Raw genomic sequence first — 25,502 nt, 5'->3', positions numbered from 1 at the left:
AAATTTAAAATGTTTTAAGTTTTTTTTAATTATAAAATACAAATAAAAAACTATTTTTTCCATTTAAATTCTTAAATCAAATTTTATTTTTAAAATAATTAAGAATTACTTCTCAAATTTTGATTTTTGAAAAATGTTTTTTACAACTACCAAACAGGGCATACCCTTTCTGCTATATTATACCTTAGATTGATTAAAAAAAAAATAAATAAATAAAAAATAAAAAATAAAAAACAGATATATTGTGGGATAATTAAACCCTTACATAAGACTCACACTACATGAAAATTAGTAGCATGTAGCATGTGCTTTCCCAGGATAAATGTCTCTATATGAACTACCATTACAAATAATAATAAATAAATAAAAAAAGGAAAAATATATATATATACAAGGATGAATTAAAAACAACAAAATTCAAACTAGCAAAAATAATGGAGATGGAGATTGAAATTGCCAAATTCCAACTTGCATATCACAATCTTTTCAACTTCTTTTTCCTCTGATAAAACAGTTGATTACAAAGAACCCGATCCATTTCCTTACCTCACTTAAAACTCAGAGCTAAAACTCATCGGTTAGCGTATAACCATCGGAACATTGTTCAGAGTCTGCATCTTCACATGCATTTCCTCCCAGTACAAATGATGTTAAGGGCAGATAATTACCAGCTCAATCTGTGATGAGAGGAGCAAAAGCCCTACCTTATGTTTGAGAATTCTGCCTGAAACTCCTTATGGAACCGTTCTCGGGATTTTGCCTTTGCTGCTGATACAACATCGTTAAGGAACCCCCTCTGGGGGAATTCTTCTGGTACTAGAGTCCGGTATATCTCAAACTGTTCCTGGGCTTCCTTCTTTTTGTCCAGCAGACTGTAGATTATCCCCTGCCACAATTCACAGATGGGTTATTCCATTATCAAATTTTAAAAACAGATGAATTTCACTTTCTTCCTTCTTTTTTTTGGCTCAAGTGCCAGTTTGTTACAAAAGACTCAATTCTTGACCAAGAATCAGAATTGGGACTTAAAGTTCAAGATTGGCTATCCTATCCATTACATTATACATTTTAATTATTTTTCCAGTATGTTTCTCTTAATATTTTGGATTAAAAAAAAGGTGGTAAAAAACAAAGGACATCAAAAGGAGGAAAAAAAGACGAGAAAAAAGAAAAAGAAAAAGAAACGAACTCCCTTCCATTAATGAGAACTCATCTGATCTACAAAACTACCATAGACACTGATATCACATCTAAAAACCTTCTAACCCACATCAAGAGTAGAAAGATGTGAGGAATTGAGCATTTGGTACATTTGCTCCATGTTTTTAAATGATCTACAAGTTTTTTCTTCCAAATAATCCTAAAATAAAATAAAAATACAAAAATGAGGGGCTTCCAAGCTTTTCTTTCTTTTTTTTTTTTCTTCCTCAATTTTTCCCTGCAAAAGACCCTTCCAATCTAGAACCTCACAAATCAATTGAGGCAGCACTCAAGCTATGCCAAAGAAAGAGAAAAGTAGCTGCCATAAAACCCTTGTCTAAGCACAATGAAGAAAGATATAATCCACTTAATTTGCTTCTGTCTTTGCATAAATAGCACTTAGTCACCAAGGTCCATTCACTCCCTTGAAGCTGATACAAAGTCAAAATCCTCCCCAAGTAGCATCCCAAGCCTTTATCGGAACTCAAAAATTTCAAACTCCATCCATGGGGAAAGGCTCGATTTTTCTCCAGCAACATAGAAGAATAAAAGGCTTTGGGTGTGAATTTTCAATCTTTGGTCCCAACCAAACCACCCTATCCTTCTAATCCTGTTAGCAGCCAATTTCTTACTAGTTCCTTTTCCTGTTTCTTTTTTCTTTTTCCCCCTTTTTACTGAAAAATGATTTCATATAGAGAACAAAGTGGCAAACAACATTTTTGTTTGATAATACAACTTCAAACATCAGCCAATGTTTGGCCACTGGTGGAGGGTAGGTTGAGGCTTAGTTCTTGACCTCTTATTAAGAGGTGGTTCCCCAACAAATAGGAAAATTCTAAGGGAGACTTAAAAAATCCATGTAGTTTTGAAACCTTAAACAAACCATTACAGGCAATGAAACTTTTGACAAAAGAGAGTGTCAAAGATCATGTTTACCAGATCCCAATAGCAGCAAGTAAGCAAGTATTTTCATTACCTGGCAAAGATAAGGCCGAAAGTCACGAGGATTCTCATCAACTAGATCTTGAAATTTCTTCAAGCCCTCCTCCAAGTCTCCCTGAAATGTGTAGATGTGAATGTAATAATAGGTTGTGATTGAGAAAATCATAGGTACATCCCATCTTCAAGGCCATGGGTCCTACCGATCCAATACACAGCATGCATATATCTGCTTGCAGTCACTATTCTTATACTGCTTCCAATTTAAAGGATGGATATGTGCCATCACTTGGACAAGCTAATGGAATTATTTTCATGGGATATCCTACCACTGACCCCAAAATAGAACAGGTTAATGGATTCCTAAAGTTGAGCTGTTGAGGGACTGGTTATTACCTGTACAACATGCATTTGTGCAATTAGAATCCTTATGCTTCTCTCCTCAGTGACTCTTTTTTGATGACGAGCAACTTCCAAAGCATTATTTAGCATCTCAAACACGGCATCTGGGCCCTCATGGTTCTTGTGCATCACCAATGCCAAACCCTATAGAAGAAGAGATACAAGCAACGAGGTTAGTGTCTACAAGAGATCACCCCTGAAAAAAGAACTAGCCATTAGTGTCCACAAAATGGTAATTCACAATCTTTGATATACTATAAACTTGTATCCTGATTAGAAAATAAAAAATAAAAAATTGTATATAGTTGAAATATTTGTACATTCGTGTGCCCTAGTCGCTCTAGGCACTTCCAAGCCCAGGAAATGAGACTCTTTTAAAGAAATTTAAGTTCTTTAAGACTCAAAGTAGTTTAACAAACTAGCGCATGGTTTGGCATGTGTTGCAAATAGAACATAGGAAACCATTTTAGTGACTTTTAAAAGCAAATCTTCCTTTAGAAGTATGATGCATACCTAAATGACATTAAACATATTGAATTATTGTTGTATGGATAGAGATGTTTTTGCTATTGATACTAACTTTATAAGGGTCATAACCCCTTGAACAAGTAGCAAGCATGAAGACAGGCTACACAACTTAAAATTCACAACCTTTAGTCGATTCAGATGTATTTCTTTCCAACAATTCATGGATGAGAGAAATTCAGTAAATATGCACATGAAAAACAGCTACGAGAAAAGGAAATTCCTATTACAGGCCTTTTCTCCATGTTAATCGCCTTGTTATCACATTGGTTACCAAAGACTCATGTCCATACCTTTTTCAATTGAGACTAATCTCTGTGACAAAGAAAATTAAAACAGATTTTTTAAAAGAAGAGGGCACAACATAATGTACATGGGGCATAGACAACCAGCATTTAGAACAGTAACAGGAATGAAAAAGACTGCCACGCCACTTCCCTAAAGAAACGGCTCAACCCAACCTATCGATAAGATCCATCAATTTGTGGCATCATTTAATCAATTTCAAGGTTCCCACGTGCCAGTGAAAGAGGAAATGTAAGAGGGATAAAACTAGTAAAGATCATAGAGCATAAATCAACTTTATGAATCGATATACTGCAAGAGGTTGATCCAGCCGATTGATTTCTTTCGAATTTGAAGAGGGGAAAGAAAAAAAAAAAACAAAGCTATAGCAGGTGGCAAGAATGAGTACAGAACAGGTTTCCATGAATGACATCCAAAATGGAAATCATACCCCACTGGCTTCAACCTTTGCAGCAACTCTTCACAGACCCAAACCGACTTCAACTGACAGACTGAATTCAGGTGTCTCAGAAGTGGCACCATGGTCCTTTATAACCAAGGAGAGATGCTCCATGAACCCACTTAAGATATGGTTCAAATATGGATCCTTCTGACTGTTGTTCCCTTTTTATAAATCCTTCTCAGCAGGCGAGGCAATTCGACCTACCCTCTCCTCACTTCTTCTTTCTTGTACAATGACCACTTCTTGTAAAATAGGAGAGTAAACCCTTCCTAAATGATTTGTTTAAAGTTCAAACAAAAATTGATTAAATAAATTAGGTGATCAAAATGAACCCACCAACATTCCCAGCATAGATTCATAATGCAGCCTGGTGAAATTATGCCTACCAAATAAATATAAGGTCAGATGTTTCACATTCCTGAGAGACCTTAGTAATTATCTTCGACTTATAACTCTATTTAGAGTCAAACGAGATATGACCGTGTGATTCAGTACGTATCTAACTAGCTACATTTTACACCCCTTTCTAAGCACAAAAAACAACAATAAATTCAATTCAAGTATATAGAAAGCTGCACAAATGTTAAACTAACACAAATAAGATTACTTAATTGAGAACATACATGTAAAGCTCTGAGCAGCAGTGGCCTCTCCTTCAAAATTTCCTTGAACAGCCTTTTAGCCTTACTCAGATGCCCCATAATCTCATAAGAAAGCGCCTGCAAAAGCCTCCATTCAACTTCGTCCGGTTCAATGTCAATCAACCTCTCCACATACTCCACAGCCTCCTTTGTTTTCCCTCTCCTCATCTTCCCATACAAAACCACCTTCAATGCTTCAACATTCCTTGGGTCCTTCTCCAATATCTTCGCATACATGTCGTCATGTTCACTCTCACTATCCTGGGCATCTCTCTTTTGTTCCACATTTGAACTATATCTGCCCATATGAGCAGGTAATGCCATTGCTGGCCTAGCACCCAGACACCACATGAAAATGACTGACCCAACAAGAAAAACCACAACTTTTTCTGAAAAAAATTTGAAAATTTCCTCCTTTGGGATAAGATGATTGGCAATCCTTGAGAAATTTGAAGTGGGTATCCTGGGAACATGGAATTGAGAAAAGGGTGTGGAGATATATGAGGGTTTTGGGGAAATATGAAGCTTGGTTGAGTGATATGGGAGCGAGAGTGACCTGTGGAGATCGAGCGGGTTGAAGGAGACGGGTTTTGAAGACCTGAAAAGGTGAGATTTCGGTTGATAGTGGAGTGAGACAGTGGTGATTGAAGAAGAAGAACCCATCGTGATCGAAAATGGGACAGTGGAGAGGCAGTTGAGACTTGAGAGCCTGGGGTTTTAGGATTTATCTTTTATAAATTTTTATGCTTCTCAATTTAATATATAATATAAATTCATTTTATACATTTTTATATCTAAGGATATATTTGACATTATTAAAAAATAATGGGTATTTTTGACATTATGAAAAAATCAAATCTTTTAATTCAATTATAAATATTTATTAACTCTTTAGTTTAATTTTACACGACATTAAGCCCATTATTAGTTTTATATACCCCTAAAGCATAATTTTCTCATAAATTTTCTTAACATTTTCTGTTTCATTTTCCGCCATTTTTCTAGTAACCAAACACCCCTTAATCAGTGCAAGCTTGTAACATTTTCGGATTTTTGGGTTGGGTCTTCTCTGTGTTGGGCTTGGCCCACGGCATGACGTTACCCCAATAATAACAGAATATATTTTTATTTAGTTTCCAAAAAGAAAATAATATGAATAGTTCCCCTGAGCTCGCTTCTGCCCTCCTCTTTTTTCTCTTCTACAAATAAAACGTCTCTCAACAGCAAGTTCACGACCGCCGCTCTCCCCGCCTCACCGACTGTCTTCTATCTCCGGATTCGCCGCCGGATAAATACGCTCTGTCTCCGGCGAACCAAACCGTCTTCCACCTACAACTCGGCCGCGCGTGCTCAGCCACCCGCCGCCGCTACTGCCACTCTTTCTGCGGCCGCCCATCCGCTGGATACTTTCCTCGCCTAGCTTCAGCGCAATAATTTTATTTGTGACTAGAGTATCTAAAAATGAGGAAGAAAGTGGACGAGCGCATCAGAACTCTGATCGAAAACGGCGTCAAAACTAGACACCGTTCTATGTTCGTTATTATCGGCGACAAGTCTCGTGACCAGGCACTTTCTGCCACTACTCGCTACTCTCCGTTCTTTCTTATATTATTTATATGTCGCGTTTGCTAATCCTGTTTTGATTTGAACAGATTGTGAATCTTCACTACATGTTGAGTAAGGCGGTGATCAAATCTAGACCTACTGTTTTGTGGTGTTACAAGGACAAACTTGAACTTAGCAGGTTAGCTTCCGATTTTTTTCTTGAATTTGGAACTCAACTTCTTAAATGAATGTGGCAGTGTGGGCTTCATTGGGCTCCTAGTGGCTAGGGTTTGGAAAAAGGCGATTCAATCAATGTTTGTGAGTTGAGAGATTAAATGAAGTTAGTATAACTCATGAAAGTTTGCTTGCATTGTATTGCTATGTGTTATCACCTTTAATTAAAAGTGAATAAAAACAGGAGATGGATGAGAAATCCTCCTCTTGATATAAAAACCTGATCAAACGACCCAAAGAAACCTCCACTATACAAAGAGGACTATACAGAAGGAACAAAAAGGCCTATATAAATGTAACATCTCTTAAAGCTCATCTAGGAACCTCACCATACAGGTCCAACCCTAAGGTGTACGTATCGAAAGGCAACTAACCTGAATTATAATTCAAGGAAAGGGTTTAAAAATCTTAGTACAATAGGCCCAAAAAGAAACACAAAAATGAAGCAAGTCTCACATCATCTCAGACATATTCCAAGTATCCTAAAAAATCCTAACATTCCTTTGTCTTCACACAATTCACAATAAAGCGACACAAGCGATCTTTCTAAGAGTTTTGTCTCTAGTTGAGTTCCCAAAACACTTGAAAGAAATAACAATCATATCGCAAATATTGTTTGACTGAGCCCACACCATCCTAGCCTGTGAGAATATCCTATGTCATAATTTCAAAGTAATCGGACAATGTAGGAAGAGATGATCAATCGTCTCTCCACTCTTCCTACATAGGATGCACCAATCAAGGTTAAGGACTTTGAATGGTCTTCTTAGTTGTAGCATGTCATTGGTATTTAGCTAGTATATCATGCTTGTAAAAGCTTTAACTGGTATCTGTTATCACCTTTAATTGGTAAATCTAAAAGCTTAAGCTTGTAAGATTTGGGTTCTTTTTTGGGTAAACAGGAAGTTGGTCCTACTTTTGAAGTTTGATCTCCAAAGTTGATCTCTTAATCGATTCTAAGTGGACAGGGTGACACTTACAAAACTAGGATAACCATATGATGAAGATAGAGTTTGAGGGTGTGTATTATGGTAGGTCACAGGAAGAAATGGGGTTAGTTTTCTTAGTCATTTCCATGACATAAATGTAAATTTACTAGCCATTTCCATTAAATAAATGCAACTTCATAGTTCCAAGCAAGCCATCCTATCTCAACATCTTTTTTCCCCCTCCATGCTAATTTTGTCAACAAAGCAATTGCCATCCCTTACACCCTGGGTTATATTTGTTTCATTTGTGTGTGCCAATTTCTTTTCATGTGCATGGAATATGTGTATGGGCACACATATGCCCTTGGTGGTTATAGGGATTCATTTCGGCATAAGAAAGAAAACTAGTGTTGAAGTAACATCCAAATATCTTCTAGTTTTGGAATGCATCATGATCACATAGTTAACTTGTAAACACATTTAGATATCCTAATTGCTGATCAGCCTGGTTATATTTAATTTTGTTTGATCTTTTCTTGAGTCACCTTTAGGAAATTCAAAATTAATAGTCAAAATATTTTCTCAATGTTAGCATAGTATTTAATATGGTCTCCTTTTACTGTGCTCATGATAGTTGCCAGCACAATTGTGATTAGTTTGGTTGTATTTTTTCAGTCACAAGAAAAAACGTGCAAAGCAGGTTAAAAAGTTAATGCAAAGGGGACTGCTGGATCCTGAGAAGGTTGATCCCTTTTCACTTTTTGTTGAAAGTGGAGGATTAACATATTGCTTGTACAAGGACTCAGAGAGAATTCTAGGGAATACATTTGGCATGTGTGTATTACAGGTAGATTGCCAGTTGTTGCTGTCATTTAATTGACACCACCACATTCTAATTTTGTTGGTTTGTATAATATTGATTTCATTGAGTCTTGTTGTTTCTAAGTGTTTCTATTGGATTATTTGTAGGATTTTGAGGCTTTGACACCAAATCTGCTAGCAAGAACAATAGAAACAGTAGAGGGTGGTGGGTTGATTGTGTTGCTGCTCCGTTCTCTATCCTCCCTCACCAGTCTGTACACCATGGTTATGGTATGTATCACATACAAGAGTGCTGACATAATAGCTTTGGTTTTTTGGCATTTGAAATAGCCGGAAAAAAAAGAGACAAGATTTTTATTTTGTTCTAGTCTTATTTGTTTTCATTCTTCTTTGAGCTCATTACTTGGAAAAAGGCTTTCCATAATTTTTTTTTACCATACATAATTATGGCCAACAAGAATTTGGTTCTGCTCATTTTTTATGCAACTATTACTCCAAAACTTATATTGCTTTAATGTTTGGAAGGAACACATAACTTATCATTTCTCATTATTAAAACTTACAGCAGACTTGATAATTTCAGGATGTTCATGAGAGGTTTCGTACAGAATCCCATTCTGAGGCTGCGGGTCGCTTTAATGAGCGTTTCTTGTTATCACTTGCGTCATGCAAAGCATGTGTTATTATGGATGATGAGCTGAATATTTTACCAATTTCATCTCACATAAGGTCAATTACCGCAGTTCCAGTTAAAGAGGTAGCCTCTCACTTCTATAACTTAGAGGTTACTGGAGAATTAAAATTTTGCAATGCATGTTTTGATAAATAAATTTATTGCAACTGTTTATGTGAACTTTTTCTTTGGTTTAGTCAATTCTTTGCTTAGTAGAACCCCAAATGAAAAAAATGTGCTGAATGGTACTAGAGTGCATATTTTTTCTTTCAAAGTATCGTTCCACTACTTGTGAAATTGTTTAATATTTGGTTACCATGTTTTTAACTATGGAATTGATAGTTAGTTTTCATTATGTGAAGTAACAAAGCTGATTGATCATAAGTATTCTTGTTCCTGTATAGTTCTTCATATCTACTTTCTTTGTCTCTTGCTTCGTGATTAAAGGACTCTGAAGGACTTTCAGAAGCAGAACGAGACCTGAAGAATCTGAAAGAACAACTAAATGAAGATTTTCCTGTTGGTCCTTTGATTAAGAAATGTTGTACACTGGATCAGGTAACTTATTTGTCTAACTGGTGTGAAGTCTTTAATTCTCAAACATGTGATTACAAACTTGATTATCACTTTAACAAGAATTTGCTGACTTTACTTATTGTTACAATGTTTGAATAGGGAAAAGCTGTTATCACATTTCTTGATGCAATTTTGGATAAGGCACTTCGTAGCACAGTTGTGTCTCTTGCTGCTCGTGGCCGTGGTAAATCAGCGGCCCTTGGTCTAGCTGTTGCTGGAGCGATTGCTGCAGGGTAATATGCTTGAGCTACATATTCTTATTTAATTTTTTTTTAATTATTAGTTATCCTTTTTTTTCCTTTTCCTGTGCCTTTCTGTTTCCATCTTGAATTTGTTACATTCTGATAAAAGAAATTTATGCTTATAGTTATTCAAATATCTTTGTAACTGCCCCAAGCCCTGATAACTTGAAGACTTTGTTCGAATTCATTTGCAAGGGATTTGATGCACTTGAATACAAGGTATTGATCTTTCTATCCCTTAAAATAAATTATTAAAGCTTCAAATGTGTAGTCTTGCTAATCATATTATTATTTGTAAACAAGTTTTTGCTGACTCTTGTAGCAGACAAAGAATTCCGGTTTTACTTTTTATTTCTGCTGTAATTTCTCTCTTCAAAGAACAGATTTCTGGAGAGTTTCTTGAAACTGTGGTTTTAACAAATTATTGTTTTCCATTTCTTTCCAACATGCCAATCCAGCAGGAAAGGGTCTGAGTCTTCTTGGAGTGGATTCATTATTTTCTGTATTGTGAACACAAGATTTCATACAATTCTTTTAATACTTGGAAGAAATGAGTAAATTTTATCCATTAATGTATTATTGCAAGCTAGAAACTTCAAGTACAGTTGAACTTTTGCAAAATTAGATTGTCAATGGCAAAATATTCACAACAGTTTGAATTTTCAATATTTATATGTAAAAGTTAGCTTCAAATTTGTAGAAGTTGGTCTGGGAATTCCAGTTCTTTTAGCTTCTATTCTATTGGGGAAGGGATTCCTATGAAGTTATGTAAACCTATGTAATCTTTTAGAATTAGTAACAGATTTTTTTGACAGTTCTCAGCATCTAATTGAGCCTTTCGGACTTCCTTTCTAAGTGTGATTGCCCAGGAACCTAGATTGCAAAGTTTATTTCTTTTTTCTTTTCTTAACCCATTCACCATAGCATGCCTTTAGAGAAAAACCTACAGCATTGGAAAGGTAGCCATCTTGGTTCATTTCTTACCCAAAAAAGGGTTATGGTCTTAAAACTGTTGTGTAAATCTTATTTCAATGAGTTGAAGGGCATTTATGCCATTGATATTATTATGGTGAGGTCCATGATCTCTTTATCCCTTATGGCCTGTATAACTGCTAGATATGTTTCCTTTTGAAGGCATGCAACTGCTAGATACTTATGTGCTCCAGCTTCCACAAATAAGCTCAGTCCCCAATTGTGATTGTGCGTATCTGTGACTTTGAAACATTTTGATTTGCATTTTTTTTTAATTCTTTTAATAGGCAAAAGAACAAAGCGTATTAAAACAGCCTAACAAAAGAGGAGGTGCAGCACATATACACACAATGTACACAAGCAATGCTCAGAAAAATGAGACTAATTCCTCTTCTAAAGTAAAAAAAATTAGACCGACATCTGTGACTTTCAAAACATTTTCTTTTGCAAATTTTATGCATCTCTCTAAAATGGTCATTTATTGTTTCAGTTTCTGTACATGTATTGGAAACGGTTCACCATTTACACATGTCACAATCTTCTGCATAATACATTAAACTAACTGTTGCAACTTATGCTTGCAGGAGCATATAGATTATGATGTAGTGAAAAGTACCAACCCTGAATTCAAAAAAGCAACTGTTCGAATCAATATATACAGACAGCACAGACAAACAATTCAGGTGGGTGACTATGGACACACTTTTCATATGATATGTTTTTGTTCCATTTGAAAAGTGTGGAGTATCGACGATGAGACTAGGTCTTCATGGAGTTACTCTTTTATGTAACTATAAGGCTGTTGCAGTAGTTTATCTACTTCTCAAACATTTTTTCAGTAGTTGGAAACTTGTATTAGATATCCTACATGGAGATTGGATCTGGGCATAGTAAGATTCATTTTTATGTTTGTTAGTTAGACGAATACACAAGCCAGGATAATGGAATGCATTGTGACAAGGAGATCTAAATGATATTTATGGTTTAGTACCAATTTAAAAAGGAAGTGGATGCTTCCATTTTGCTTTATGGATTTGGCTAACTCACATCACTAGTATACCAAATTTTTTTTGAAAAATACATGCTAAGTGTGTGAAGAGTTTCTTCCTCAAATGGTTTGTGCTTATACTACTTAGCTCAAGAAGGCAATAAAATGTTCCCTCTGTACCACTTTGAGCAATTCCTTCAGACCATTTATGCGTTCAAATTTCTTTTGATTAGTCTGTTTCTAAATTGGCCACAAAATTGACAAACATAGTCAATCTTCACAAGGTGCAGCTTTCAGATTCCATCCTCTGTTATTTGTCCATGCTCTGTTATTTTTTCCTTTCTTATACCATTTTTGCCTTGAAAGATTTTGGAATGAGGACTGCTTTGTATTTCTTCTTTGAATTTTTTGAACTTTTAAGTCGATCAATTTACATTCACCTTTCAATTTAGGCGCTTTTAATACATCTTCTCATTTGCCTATAAAAAAAATACGGAAATAAAAATAAAATAAAATGAAATGCTAGATTTATGCCTGAATGCGTCAGCACCAGTTCCAATGTGCATGTTATCAAGTACCTTTTGAATATTCTTTTCTTTATATTTATATGTGCTTAACACCTCATGCATCTATTATCAATTTTCTTTATTGTCTTGGCAGTATATACAACCACATGAACATGAAAAGCTCTCCCAGGTTGAACTGTTGGTTGTTGATGAAGCAGCAGCTATTCCATTGCCAGTTGTCAAGTCTTTGCTTGGTCCTTATCTAGTTTTCCTTTCATCTACTGTAAATGGGTATGGTTTGTCTCTATTAATTTCTTATTGGATCATGTCATAAGTTGTGCTTCAGTGGCCATTACATTGCCGAAAGAACTTGTATTTTCCTTGTCCACCCAATGTAAATCTTTCTGTGTGTTCTTCAAGTAATTTTAATGTCTTCTAAAGATTTAACTGTTGATATACTTTTTGTTTTTTACTCAAAGCTATGAAGGTACTGGTCGGTCCTTATCACTAAAACTTCTTCAGCAATTGGAGGAGCAAAGTCAAATGCCTACGAAGAGTGTGGAAAACTCCCTTTCTGGTATTTCTGGGCTTCAGTTGGCTTTATTAGATCTTTGAATCAAAATTTTACATGCATGCCTTTCAGTGAGAGTGGCTTTGATGAACCACATAATCTAAGGTCATTGGTCATCCCGTGTTGAGGTGCATTTGTACCTCTGTATATATGTATTTTCCTATTAATAAGTGGAGTTTGGAGGTATCATTGAATTCTGTTAGGATTTAGATGCCTTTCATCCAATCTAGGCTATTTCTTCTTTTCTGATATAGATGCTGATAATTTAACCTTGACCATGTGAACTTCAAGATCTATTTTGGCACTGCTCCTACCATCCTGAAATAACATATATTTTGTCTATTGTGCTGCTGCTCTCATTCTAATCCTTATGCTTCTGTAAAATTGGATTTAACACTTCACCTAGCTAATCCTTTCAAATTTCTAGTATAGTTTTTCGTGTCGATAAAATTGAAAATCGCATGTTGGAAGAAAAGTGATAATTAGTGCACTTCTTTCCTGGTTCACAAATTTGGATCTTTGGACCTTGTGGGTGAACATTTTATATGTGTGTATGAACTTGTGTCTCTGTATTTTTTGTTTCAAAAATTTGCTCAGCTCTCAATTTCCTTCAATTGTAGGTCGTCTGTTCAAAAAGATAGAACTGAGTGAATCTATCAGATATGCTTCTGGTGATCCAATTGAATCATGGCTGAATACATTACTTTGCTTGGATGTTGCAAACTCCATTCCTAATATTAGCCGGTAGGAAGTTGATTATCGAAAACCTGTGAACCTTTTCCTTCTCTTTATTCATGCTTTCTCTGTTGCAACCAGGTTACCTCCACCCAGTGAGTGTGATCTCTACTATGTTAATCGAGATACTCTTTTCTCCTATCACAAGGACAGTGAGTTATTTTTGCAGGTAACTACTTGTCAATCTGGTAATGATTCTCATTTTTTTTCCTTATTTTGTGAAAAACTTTTGCTCATGTATTATTAACTTTGCAGCGAATGATGGCCCTTTATGTTGCTTCTCACTACAAAAATTCTCCAAATGATTTACAATTAATGGCTGATGCTCCAGCTCACCACTTGTTTGTGTTACTTGGTATATTTATTCTCTATTGGATTGTTATTATTATGTCATTTGTTCTGAGATAGAATTCTAATCACACAATCTATGCAGGCCCTGTTGACGAGTCAAAAAACCACCTTCCTGATATTTTGTGTGTCATTCAGGTTGGTATCTTTCTTATGCAGCATACTTTTGCTCGTCTTCCTAGTTTTTGCGCTAGTATTGTGATAAGATTTTAAGTCCTTTTATTATTGTGTCCCATACATTGTGCAACTTCTATTTCATGAAAATTGATGCTGGAAAACTCTGATGTTATGAGCTTTCCTTTTCTGCTTCTGCGGATATTTGTAATGATTCTTTCAACGTTTTATTGCCATAGTCTTCCTTATGATACTGGATCGTATATGAGATATTTATACTTTTTTTGGAGTTAAAAGGTTTTGGTAATAATTCATCTTGCTTATGACATAATAATAGAGTAGACAGGCATAATTCTTGAAACAAATTTGGCTCTGACATATTTTTGCAAAGTATTCAGTGCTTTTGAATTAATTTTTTCTTAAAAATTAATGTAGAAATATATAATTTAGTATAATAAACTGATGGAGTTTACTTGTCAGTGTTCTAGGTGGGCAACAGTTATCTGGCATGCATCTTAGGGATTATGCAACATTTCAGGACTGGTGATTATTAAAAGTATAAATTTGTCATGTTTGATTTCCTAGAAAAGAAGATTGTAGAGCTGTACAGGAGCCTTGTGATAGAGCATGGAGATGAAAGCATGATATATCCTTGCCATTCCTAGATTGCAAATTGGTGGAGTTAGGGGGAAATTTTTGCAATATCTGATAATTTAAAGCATGATGGCTTGGATTAGAAGGAGGAACAGTACACGAGGGAGGGAAGATACATTAAAAAATCACAGTAGGAGGAAGGTTGGATTGGCTATTCTCACTGTGTTAAAATATGGAATTTCTAGAGAATATCTTCTCAGGAGTGAGTTTTGGAAGAAGGCATTTTTGGACAAAGCAGTGTCCTCTTTATAAGCTTACATTTTTTGCATTTTTTGTAATAAAAAAATATTGTTGCATTATTCTCAGAAACTACAGTGACATCTGATAATGTTCAGGATGATGGATTGAAATGTGATGAAAAAACACAATAGGGAGAGAAGATACATCTTTAAGAAGTTACTTTTAAGGGGAAGACTGGATTGGACATTCTCACTGTGTCCTTGGCCAAACTCAATAAAATAACTTTTCAGACTTGATCTTTGGAAGGAGATATTTTTGGACTAATTAACCACCCCTCTAAAAAGTTTGCACTATTGCATTGTTTTTTTTTTTTTTTTTTTTTTGGATTGATGAAGAAGAAAATATATTAAAAAGAGATGCCAAAAAAGCGACTCAAGGTATACAGGACCCAAAAACAAAACAGTAGCTGTCTACACACCCAAGAGCAATTTGTAGTTTATAGTGGTTCCTTGAAACATTGTGATGCAGATGTAATGGTCAGCAATCTGCTTTAATTGATATTGCCTGTGAGATACCTTAAGCATTATTGTTCTAATAGTCAATACACTGAGTGGAATCATATGTTTTATCATTTTTATCTACAGGTATGCCTTGAAGGACATATTTCTCGTAAATCTGCAATCAAAAGTTTAAGTGATGGTCGTCAACCTTTTGGAGACCAAATACCTTGGAAATTCTGTGAGCAATTCCAAGACACAGTTTTCCCAACTCTTTCAGGTGCTCGCATTGTTCGAATTGCCACCCATCCAAGTGCCATGAGGGTAATTCTTTGTTTCATGCATGCTAAATTGAGTTTTTTGGGTAGATTCTCTTTAGATCTTGTAAAAAGGTCATCCCTTTTTCTTTCTCCTTTTGCAGCTTGGATATGGTTCAGCTGCAGTGGAACTTTTAACTAGGTATGAACTTCATTCACTTTCTGTGTGCTTTGTCATTACACAGCTGAACATATTGAAGCCCTATTGGAAAGTGTAATGAGAGAATTTGAGTGTATGCTTACTCCAATTTACATTAATAGAGAGAACAAAATGTTCAAAAATAAAATAAAAAACTTGTAGGCTTCAGTTGTGCTCACATTGCTTTCTAGTAACCAAATCCATGTGATGTCATTTTCCTTGTTTTCCATAGATAATGGTCGCTAATAAAACAAAAGCAAGGGAAAATACTGGATTTTAGTACTTAATCAATCTATACTTTGTACCTCATGTACTTTGCAACTTGAAGATCTAAGCATTAAGGTTTTCTCATACCTTTTTTTTTTTTTTTTGATAGGTAAATGGCTATAGTATTAATAAAAAGCACCAAAAGGGGTGCACCATGATACACATGGCCGCCAAAGAGCACCAAAAAGTATAGGGAAAACAAAAATACTTCATCCCTCAATCCGACCCCAACCAATCAATAAAATCGAGTAAAGACATAGTTGAATTTTCTATTGGCTAAAACCCATCCCCTCCTTTGTAGTTGGTCTAAAGTCAAAACTTTCCCCCACAATGCCTCACAAGCAAAGAAGCTTACCTTAGGAAGAACTCACGCATTCCATATTACATTAGAAGGGAAAGCCTCTACCCTTCCTGCCTCAAGAATAGAATAGAGGGACTTAATAGAGAAGGATCCACTCTTTGTTGCTGCCCACAACAACTTGTCCTCCCCTTCCACAACCACCACCTTATCTTGAAGCCTTGACAAAAAGCACTCCACAGCCTCAAACTCCCAATCATTGAGGGATCTAGAGAAAATAGGAAACCAAGCACCCCTTCCATTAGAGTGCATCCACAAGTTCGCCAACCAAGCCTCTTTAGAGTTAGATAAGGAAAATAAGGAGGGGAACGAATCACACAAAGGCTCACTTTCACACCATTTGTCTTTTCAAAACTTAATCTTTCTCCCATTGCCCACTGAGAAAGAAATTTGGCTGGATTCTAACTCGCACAAGTTCCTTATGGCCTTCCAAAACCCAACATCATGGCTACTCCTCACATCCTTAGATCACCAACCCCCTTTCATTTCCCCATACTTGCCATAAATAATTTCTCTCTAGAAGACATCCCTTTTGGTGGCAAAGCGCCAATTCCACTTGCAAAGGAGGGCCTTATTCAAAGAATGAAGACAAAATGTGGATTTTTCACAGTTAAGTCTCTTTACAGTGCTGAGGAGTCGGGAAGTACGGTCCGGTTTCCAAGAAAAATAATTTGGAGCCCCTATGTTCCTCCAAGGGTGGGTTTTTTTGCTTGGGAAGCCTCATAGGGGAAAGTTTTAACTTCAGATCAACTCAAAAGGAGGGGATGGTCCCTTGCCAATAGATGTTTCTTTTGTCTAGCCAAAGAGGAGTCTACTAATCATATCTTAATTCACTGCACGAAGACTAGAGTTTTGTGGGAGTTATTATTTGCTCTCTTTAGGGTGACTTGGGTTCTCCCTTGTTCAGTAAGGGAGACTCTCCTTGGTTGGTTTGGGTCCTTTGTGGGCAAGAAGCACAAAAAAGCTTGGAAGTTGGCTCCTTTATGCCTTTTTTGGGCAGTGTGGAAAGAAAGAAATAAGATAGTGATTGACAATGAAGAGTTTTCAATACATAGATTGAAGTATTCTTTTGTGTGTAATCTATGGTCTTGGATAAAGTTGTATATAGATGCTGACCCTTTATCTTTAATCGACTTTTTTGATTGGTTGGGCTCTAGGTGAGGGCAGGCGAGGTTTTTGTTTTTCGTCTTGTTTTGCTCTTTTTTGCCTTTTGGCACCTACTGCTCCAAGCCTTTTGACACCTATTGTATACTTCCTACACCTGTATGCCTTGTATTCTTTTGTGTTTACCCATCAAAATATATATATATATTTATATTTAGAGAATGAAGGCATCTAACTCCAAGACCCCCATTCCTCTTGTCTAAACACACAATAGCCCACTTCACTAAATGAGGCTTACTCTCTAGAGACCCACCTCCGCAAAGGAAATCCCTTTGAATTTTCTCCAATCCTAAACAAACTCTCCTTGGCGTCCGGAGCAAAGACATTAAGGTTTCTCATACTTGCAAATGAAGGATAAGAGCTTAGCAATAAATGGCTTCCACCTTAAGTAGGCATGAATAAACTAATGAAGATTATGAATTTGGAAATTCTCATGTCTCTTTATAGCTTGGTATTGACACTCTGATGACTTCCTCCCTCTAAACCAAAGGAAGAAAACATTTAACAAACACAATGTGTGTCCATTTTTTGCTTCACTGCAGTATTGGCTGTGATTTGTATCACAGTTAAATCTTTGGATTTGAAAATGTTCTAAAATTTTACTTTAAATTATCACTGTTTATTGAAATGATTTCCAATATGCGCATTGAGGTTTATTTATTTATTTATTTATTTTTTGTTATATCTGTGGACAATATTGGCTTTCTGTGGCATCCAGTGGTATGATATCTAAAAGGAAAAGAAAATCAAATACAATGAGAACAACAACAACAAAAGTAGCAACATGAATAATAATAATAATTGGGTTTTCATAGATTATATAAATATGGAATTAGCAACAAAAATTTGGGGGTTCTGTAGACTATATCCATATGGCGTTAGCAACAAAATTTCTTTAATCCATAAGGGGTAATGGCATGGTATAGGATCAAAGGCTCGCATGATGTCGACATTTTTTGGATATCTATGATTTAGACTGGTCTAGGTTTGGCAACTGGCCTGTAATTGCTGTGGCTTATATTGGGACTCATTTACAAGTTCAAGGATCTTTATATATATGTATATATTCATTTTGATAGGATACAATTTATGCATTCAAGGAGTTAGCAGGGAGGCATTTACTGTTTTACTGTCTACAGGTACTTTGAAGGGCAGTTGACTCCTATTTCTGAAATAGATGTTGAAAATACTGTTGAGACTCCACATGTCAGAGTTACAGAAGCGGCAGAGAAGGTTCATTTTCAGACTCCATCATTTTTCCATTCCATTTTAGAAATGATGCTTATTTATATCTGTGAGAATGTCTATCATCAATGCTGGTGTTGTTTTTCTTAGCTGATTGATTATGGATGCCTGTACTTGGTATTTTTAAAGGGTGTCTTAAAGAACTTCATTTCTCTCAAACAATAAGAGTTGTACATCAAGATTTCACTCAGTATCTGAGGTTCAATGGCTTATTAGATCATATTAGATGCCTGTAGGCTATGTACGTGGTTTAATTGTTTTGAATCTCTCTGTACTCTTTTAATGCAGGTTAGGGTGTTTATAGATGAGGTGTCAATGCCTAAGGTTGTTTTTGTGCATTGGTTGGGTTCTTGGCCACTTGTTGAGGGAGGGAGTTGTTTTTTTCACTCGCTTTTTTTAGTTTTGCCTCTTGGGTGGCCTTTGTTTGCAACCCTTGTACTTTGGTGCACTTCTTTTCCAGGTACTGTACATGATACATTTTTTGCTTGCCTATCAATTAGGGGGAAAAAGAGCAAGATTCTACACCTTTGTTTGGCATCCCTTTTTCTTTTTCCTTTTTCCAGAAGCACAAGCTATGAGTTTTATGGGCAATATTAGAATGGTTTAAGTTTCATTAAACATAAAGCAACTTCTTATATAATCTAAAAGAACGGCTACCAAAAGAAGCAACCTTATCCTTACACGTAAAGCTCTTTCTTGAAGACGAGCAGTTTCTTTAAAAACCAGCCAAACAGACATATCAATGCTCTTATTGAGCTTAAAAAACTGCATTTGACTTCTTACATGTTAATGCAAACAGTACCTGCTTATCCTATGTGCTTAACTGGGTTATTCAAGCACCCACTTTGCTTCATCTGATATTCAAATAGTGCTTAATTGTTTTAAATTGAGTCATGCTATATGGATGTGAAACTTGTAAGAACTGATGTAGTTCCTCTTCATTTGATTTCAAAACAAAATAACAACTCACAGGCTGTGCCATAAGTTGGTATATACTTTACATAGAGATCAACGGGACAAAGTGATATTGTGTTTTGACTCTGGAAATTCTATTCTCACAGGTTTCATTGCTAGAAGAAAATATAAAACCCCGAACAGACCTTCCACACCTGCTAGTACATCTTCATGAACGACAACCGGAAAAGCTCCATTACATTGGTGTCTCCTTTGGGCTTACCCTTGACCTTTTTCGCTTTTGGAGGAGACACAAGTTTGCCCCTTTCTACATTGGCCAGATTCAGGTGAAGATCATGAATGTTACCCCATAATTTGGTTACATGAATGGTATACATACTTTCAAGGATTAGTTGGAATTCTGACTCTTTTATTTTATCAGAGTACTGTGACTGGTGAGCACACATGTATGGTTCTGAAGCCATTGAACAATGATGAAATTGAAGTTAGCGGATCTGATCAGTGGGGGTTTTTTGGTCCATTTTACCAAGGCAAGTCCATTATTTTTTATATCATTGTTTTGCTCTAAATTTTTTATTCAGAGATCCTCAGTTCATGGCTAGTTCTCCCTTAACCCCCAGATTTCAAGCGAAGGTTTGCTAGATTACTGGGTGCTAGTTTTCGGACGATGGAATATAAGCTTGCCATGAGGTTAGTATTTGTACTTTTAGGATGTTTTGCTTTCCAATATCCAATTTTAAAAGTATTTTTCAATGCTTAAAAGAAGGGGGAAAAAATGAAAATCATCCAATCTCCCCTTTCCACTTCAAACCTTAATTAAGAACAACAGAATAATAGAATTTTTTTTTAACTTATCAAAAAAAAAAAAAAAGGGGACAACAGAATAATAGAAACCATGTTCTCAAAAACTGTTGCCATTTTCTCTCTCAAACATTCTGAAAGTTTTTAGAATTGAATCTATTTGAAACCTCAACTCAACATTCTTCCCTTCTATGAGTGCATTTATTCTTCAATATGCTCATACCAGCTATTATGTTTTAGCATATTGGATCCAAAGATCAACTTCCAGGATGTGGAACCTACAATGCCTCCCTCAAATGGATTTTTGACGTCGCTAAATGGAATTTTTTCACCACATGATATGAAGAGACTGGAAGCTTATACCAATAATCTGGCTGATTTCCATATGGTAAGATCTCCTGCTGCTTTTTTTGTTGCTAATGGAAACAGAAATGGTTCTCATGACTTTAGATATTATTAGTAATGAATTATACCAGAATTGAAATTATCTAGTAAAATTTACCTCAATTAAACTGAACAAAACCTTAAGGTATTACCCAACCATTTAGGTCTGGCTACTCATGTTTGAAATTCATGTAGTTGTGGGCCATCAGCATCACCACACTAGAGTGTAAGTTCATTTAAGGATGAACTGATAAAAGAGCTAGTATTACTTCGTGTTACAGTTTCCTTGTATGTTATTTTTCGTTTTTCTTTTATATGTGTGTGTATTCATATCAAGGGGAGAAGAGTTACAAAAATGGAAAAGAATTATCTCAAAATTTACCTGTTGATAGGTGATTGATATGATAATAAGTAGATCATTGACAGATGACTTTGATCACTTGTGAAGAAGGGAGTCTTTCCGGACATAATATCAGTGGTATGAAAGTATGGTTGTTGGACTCTTAATCCGTGGTCCTAGAGAGTAGAAGTTACGAGGCGTGTCTCCTTAAATTATTTAGGAAACAAAGGTTTTGATGAGTTTGTTATAGGTGCGGGATTCAAAAATCTAGTAGTTGCATTTTGGAGGACATTGGTGATGCTTATCTTATGGAAGAAAATTCAGACTTCAATGGTGTTAATTTACTGCAGAGATGGCGGCTTTGATGGACTGTTACATGGTGAAGAGATGTTGATGCAGTACAAAAAGTAAAATGCAAGGAGAGTATAATTGAAAGGACCTTAGGAATCACTCCTAGAAACCTTAGGCTTCACACCCAAGTACTCTTTGCATCTCACAAAGGAAAAACTGGCTGTTGAAAATTCATTCATTGATTGATTCCTTCCAAAAGACTAATCAACTACTATATAAAACTTTTCTAGGGAATTATAACTCCTTGGAACTAGACACAAGAAATGCAACTTGAAAAGACAAACTTGGACTAATTACTGACCACATTAAAGACTGTTGGAAAATGACAACAATAATGACTGAAAATGGTAACTTTAACCATTGACTAAGCACATAACTTAATTTCTGAAAGTACTTTCTAGGCTGAACCCATATTGACTTATATAAGATCCCAACTAAGCCCATTATCGTCTAGAGAGTGCCAAATTAAAGCTTGGGGCCTTGGAGCCCACTCCTTTGTGCTCTGATAAACTTTTAAAGGTAGCTGCCACTTGTCTCTATCAGATGTGTCCTTGAGCTTTGAGACATCTTTGTGACTTCTCTAAGTATCTTTTGGTCGATATATGAAAGCTCTTTTCCTAATTCTTAAGGAAGCTACTTTTTGTTTGAATTGCTGTTGGGACATGGATTGATGTGTAGGGGAATGCGGGAAATTTTTACTTGATGTGTTGGGGGTTAACGGAGGGTGTGGCTGCAAAATAGTATTATGAAGATGTGGTTTAGAATATAAAGAACATAATGTGGTCTAAGTACAGTTGCTCAAGGATGCTGTTATCCATGGTTGCCAAACCTACATGTACTCAAAACACTAAAAACCCACCATTTCCCTGGTAGCTGTTAAGAATGGATCTAGAGAGGACTCAGGAGAGGAAGGCCAGTGGCAGGTAGAACCTCTACCTGCTACAAGTAGACAGATCTGCTGCTAGGTCACTAAAACCTCGAGCAGCAGTCACACCTACTGGATCATTTACAGTTTATTGATATATTTCAAAAAACATGCTCTGCTGTAGATCATTTTAACCCTGGGGAGTGAAGGAAGATATTTCTACTAGTTGGCTGTGATGAAGCGACAGAGGATTTGGAGGTTACACTAATTTAATACTGAGAAACACACCCATGTCTGACACATGAATGTGGAGTCTATATAATGTAGGTTATAAATTTTAATTAGTTCTTACCTATCAATAATAATAATTTTTAGTTCAAGTCAACTGTTTTATCACAATGAATTGGGGGTTTCCAAAGCTTCTGAGTAGAAACAAATCTTGGTGCTTGAGCAGGAGAATTTCTATCACTCCTACCTCTAGAATTCACTTGCAACCTCTGCTTTCCAATTTCAATACTCTCATGGAATTCAGAGAATCTTTGGGATTCCATTCATTTTCTTGCGTCCTTTTGGGCTTTTTGTTCAGCGGGTTTTAAGGGCATCCCCCTTAACGTATTACAACTTGATTGGCTAGCAATATGTAGATCCAATAGTTCCAATGGGACGGCCTAGTGTATTGTTATTTTTTCATGTTGTTTAGTTTTACTTTTGGCGGGAGGATTCCTCATCCTCCTTTTGTACTTCTTTTTCTATCAATATATTCATGCGTGGTTTCCTATCAAAAAAAAAAAATACTCTCATGGGAGCAATTCTTTCTCAAATGCATAGTTTTCTGTAGGGGATGGTAGATTTTTCCCATACATCTGAGTATGGTGCCCACAAAAAAGGTTCTTTCCCAAAACATGAGCAGGTCATCTTGGTTGTTACCTCCCAAATGTGACCAGTCATCTCCCAGTCGTGAATGAAGAATGGACAGATGTGATTAATTCTCTTTAATCCAACATTCTGAAATGCGGAGGCACTGACTGATCCTCTGATGTTCATTAGCATGACCAGGGAATGATAATTTGAAATTTATTGATTTGATTAAAAGATGATGTTGGGGATAGCATGCTGGTTTGGTTTGTCAGAAGCATCAATCTCTTAAGGTATATAATATAAGGCATACAAAATTTGAGAATTCACTGTGGAAACTGCTTATCTTAACCAAACATGGGGATTCTTCATTTAATGTTTTACAAGCATATTTGTATGTCTAAATTGTTTTTTACTTTACAGATTTTGGACCTTGTTCCTATCCTTGTACATCAATACTACCAAGAGAAGCTTCCAGTTACATTATCATATGCTCAGGCTTCCGTTTTACTTTGCATTGGTTTGCAGAACCAAAACATATCTTACATTGAGGTTAGATTCTCAACTTGTCCAAACAGTGATTGAATGATTTTCCTCTCTCTCTTGCATATTTCCTTTTAAGCTCGTATGAGCCATATCCCAGATGCTTGTTCTGGGTCAGGCTCAAACAAAAGAGTCTCCCTTCTGTTATGTACTTATATTAGAATGGTTTCATGTGATTCTCAGTGGTGATTGGTGATGGAATCATGTTCTTTTTAACTCATATTTTGCAGGGAGAAATAAAGTTGGAAAGGCAACAAATTTTGTCTCTGTTCATAAAATCTATGAAGAAATTGCACAAATATCTTTATGGTATTGCTTCAAAGGAGATCGAGTCAACCCTACCTCGACTAAGAGAAGTAAGTAGAGTAGCAAACCGTAGACTGTTCTTAAATCCAAATACTTGTTAGAAATCTAAATCCTATGATTGCATCTGGATCTCTAGCTATCATTATTTTGTAAATTCTCTGGGAATAGATTAGATGCTTTAGTTAATAAATAAAATAACTGGGTACCACCTATCCACTTGAGACTCCATACAGAGCTTCTGTTGTCCTGTCCAAAGATTCACCCCTCCAAGGGATGAATTATAGCTAGTTTCATTTCGAGAATTTGCACATTCAAAGGACAGATGCTGCTCCAAATTTCATGCAGTTCCTTCACCTTGGTTTTGAGAATTACCATTTAGAATGAACTCCATATTGGGCCTCTGCTTTTTATTGCCAACCAGGCATGCCTTTTACATAGGGCACGGTCTGGAGGAAGAAAGACATTAAGAACTCTAAAATAACCATCAAATCTTGATTTCCATGTAATTTTTCGTGGGAAAGCTGTCAGAGGTGAGTGTGGATTCTGTGGAATGCTAGATTTTGACAGTTTGGCAGGATCGATCACCTTAAAAAGTAGGGCCCGTCAATGGTTTGTGTCTTAATAGAAGCAGTTTTGATCATGCTGTCTGAACGAAACCGATTGTTCCCTGTCTATACATCACACCCTTACTATCATCTTTCCCTCTTATTTTTCAATTCTGTATTCAGATCGTGATGGAACCCCACACTATCTCCGTGGACGAGGATCTCAATGATGCAGCAAAGCAAGTCGAGGTAATGCTCCATTTCTCCTACCTCTGTCTCATAATATTCTGGAAGAACTGAACTGACCCAATACCGTTATCTCCTTAGGATGGGATGAAAGCAAAGACAGAGAGTTTACTAGATCCTGATTTCCTCCAACAGTATGCCATTGCAGACAGAGAAGCTGATTTCGAGAAAGCTCTGCAAAATGGTGGTGGGAAATTACCTTCGAGCGGTCTCATCAGTGTGAAGTCGAGTAGAACTAAAATGGAGAAGCATGGAAAGCAGGAGAAGAGTCACAAGAGCGGAGAAAAACGTAGTAAGGATCACCACAGCTCCAAATCAAACAAGAAAAGGAAATCTTAGTTTATTGTCGGTGGGACAAAAGTCAAGGTGCGTGGCCTGGCCCTATGGTTTTGCGCCAAGTTGAGTGTAGTTTTTGTTCACGAGGGAATTTCCGTGTTATTTATTTCAGCCACTAGTTTGGTTTATAGTTATAGCAATACGAGGGGATGCAAAAAAATCTTAGTTTACTCTAGCATTTCTCGTTCTCCTTCCTATTTATTTATTTGAGTTTTTATGTTTGCTCTGTTTTGAGAAAAGTATTATATGTTGATCTCTCTGCTATATTTTTTAACCTTAATGGTCCAAAACCTCCATTAAAGGAAACACCAACTTAATTTTTCAAGTTGTGAAGGGTAAACGATGAGGATTTGGTTTAGGCGTTAAGTGGATGCTGGGAGATAATGGACTTTTTCCCATGTACTTTTGAATTTGGAACAAAAAGTAGGTGAATTAAAAAATTAAATCGGTAAATGGGCTTTTCTTAAGGGCTTCCAACTTTAGA

At 36.1% G+C, this 25,502-nt stretch overlaps 2 protein-coding genes across 2 annotated transcripts; one reads left to right on the top strand and one right to left on the bottom strand.

Annotated features, from left to right (window-relative positions):
- Nucleotides 1–423: 423 nt before the first annotated feature.
- On the bottom strand, nt 424–5,207 carry LOC100254208 (protein SLOW GREEN 1, chloroplastic). Its single transcript, XM_010654565.2, has 4 exons — nt 4,438–5,207; nt 2,536–2,685; nt 2,177–2,257; nt 424–886 (listed from the first exon to the last, which is right to left on the bottom strand). The coding sequence occupies exons 1-4, from the start codon at nt 5,116–5,118 to the stop codon at nt 701–703; spliced, it is 1,098 nt and encodes a 365-aa protein (XP_010652867.1). The 5' UTR covers nt 5,119–5,207; the 3' UTR covers nt 424–700.
- Nucleotides 5,208–5,598: 391 nt separating this feature from the next.
- Nucleotides 5,599–25,257, top strand: LOC100259524 (RNA cytidine acetyltransferase 1). Its single transcript, XM_002279325.4, has 26 exons — nt 5,599–6,021; nt 6,108–6,199; nt 7,839–8,010; nt 8,133–8,255; nt 8,569–8,742; nt 9,106–9,216; nt 9,334–9,467; nt 9,602–9,695; nt 11,033–11,131; nt 12,097–12,233; nt 12,422–12,519; nt 13,134–13,257; nt 13,330–13,417; nt 13,504–13,603; nt 13,682–13,734; nt 15,189–15,365; nt 15,463–15,500; nt 18,426–18,519; nt 19,593–19,772; nt 19,868–19,976; nt 20,067–20,136; nt 20,488–20,635; nt 23,466–23,594; nt 23,816–23,941; nt 24,620–24,685; nt 24,764–25,257. The coding sequence occupies exons 1-26, from the start codon at nt 5,917–5,919 to the stop codon at nt 25,019–25,021; spliced, it is 3,099 nt and encodes a 1,032-aa protein (XP_002279361.1). The 5' UTR covers nt 5,599–5,916; the 3' UTR covers nt 25,022–25,257.
- Nucleotides 25,258–25,502: the final 245 nt, after the last annotated feature.

The sequence above is a fragment of the Vitis vinifera genome, chromosome 7 (assembly GCF_030704535.1).
Source record: "Vitis vinifera cultivar Pinot Noir 40024 chromosome 7, ASM3070453v1".
NCBI classification, from domain to species: Eukaryota; Viridiplantae; Streptophyta; class Magnoliopsida; order Vitales; family Vitaceae; genus Vitis; species Vitis vinifera.
This window is presented reverse-complemented; position numbering and strand designations above follow the sequence as displayed.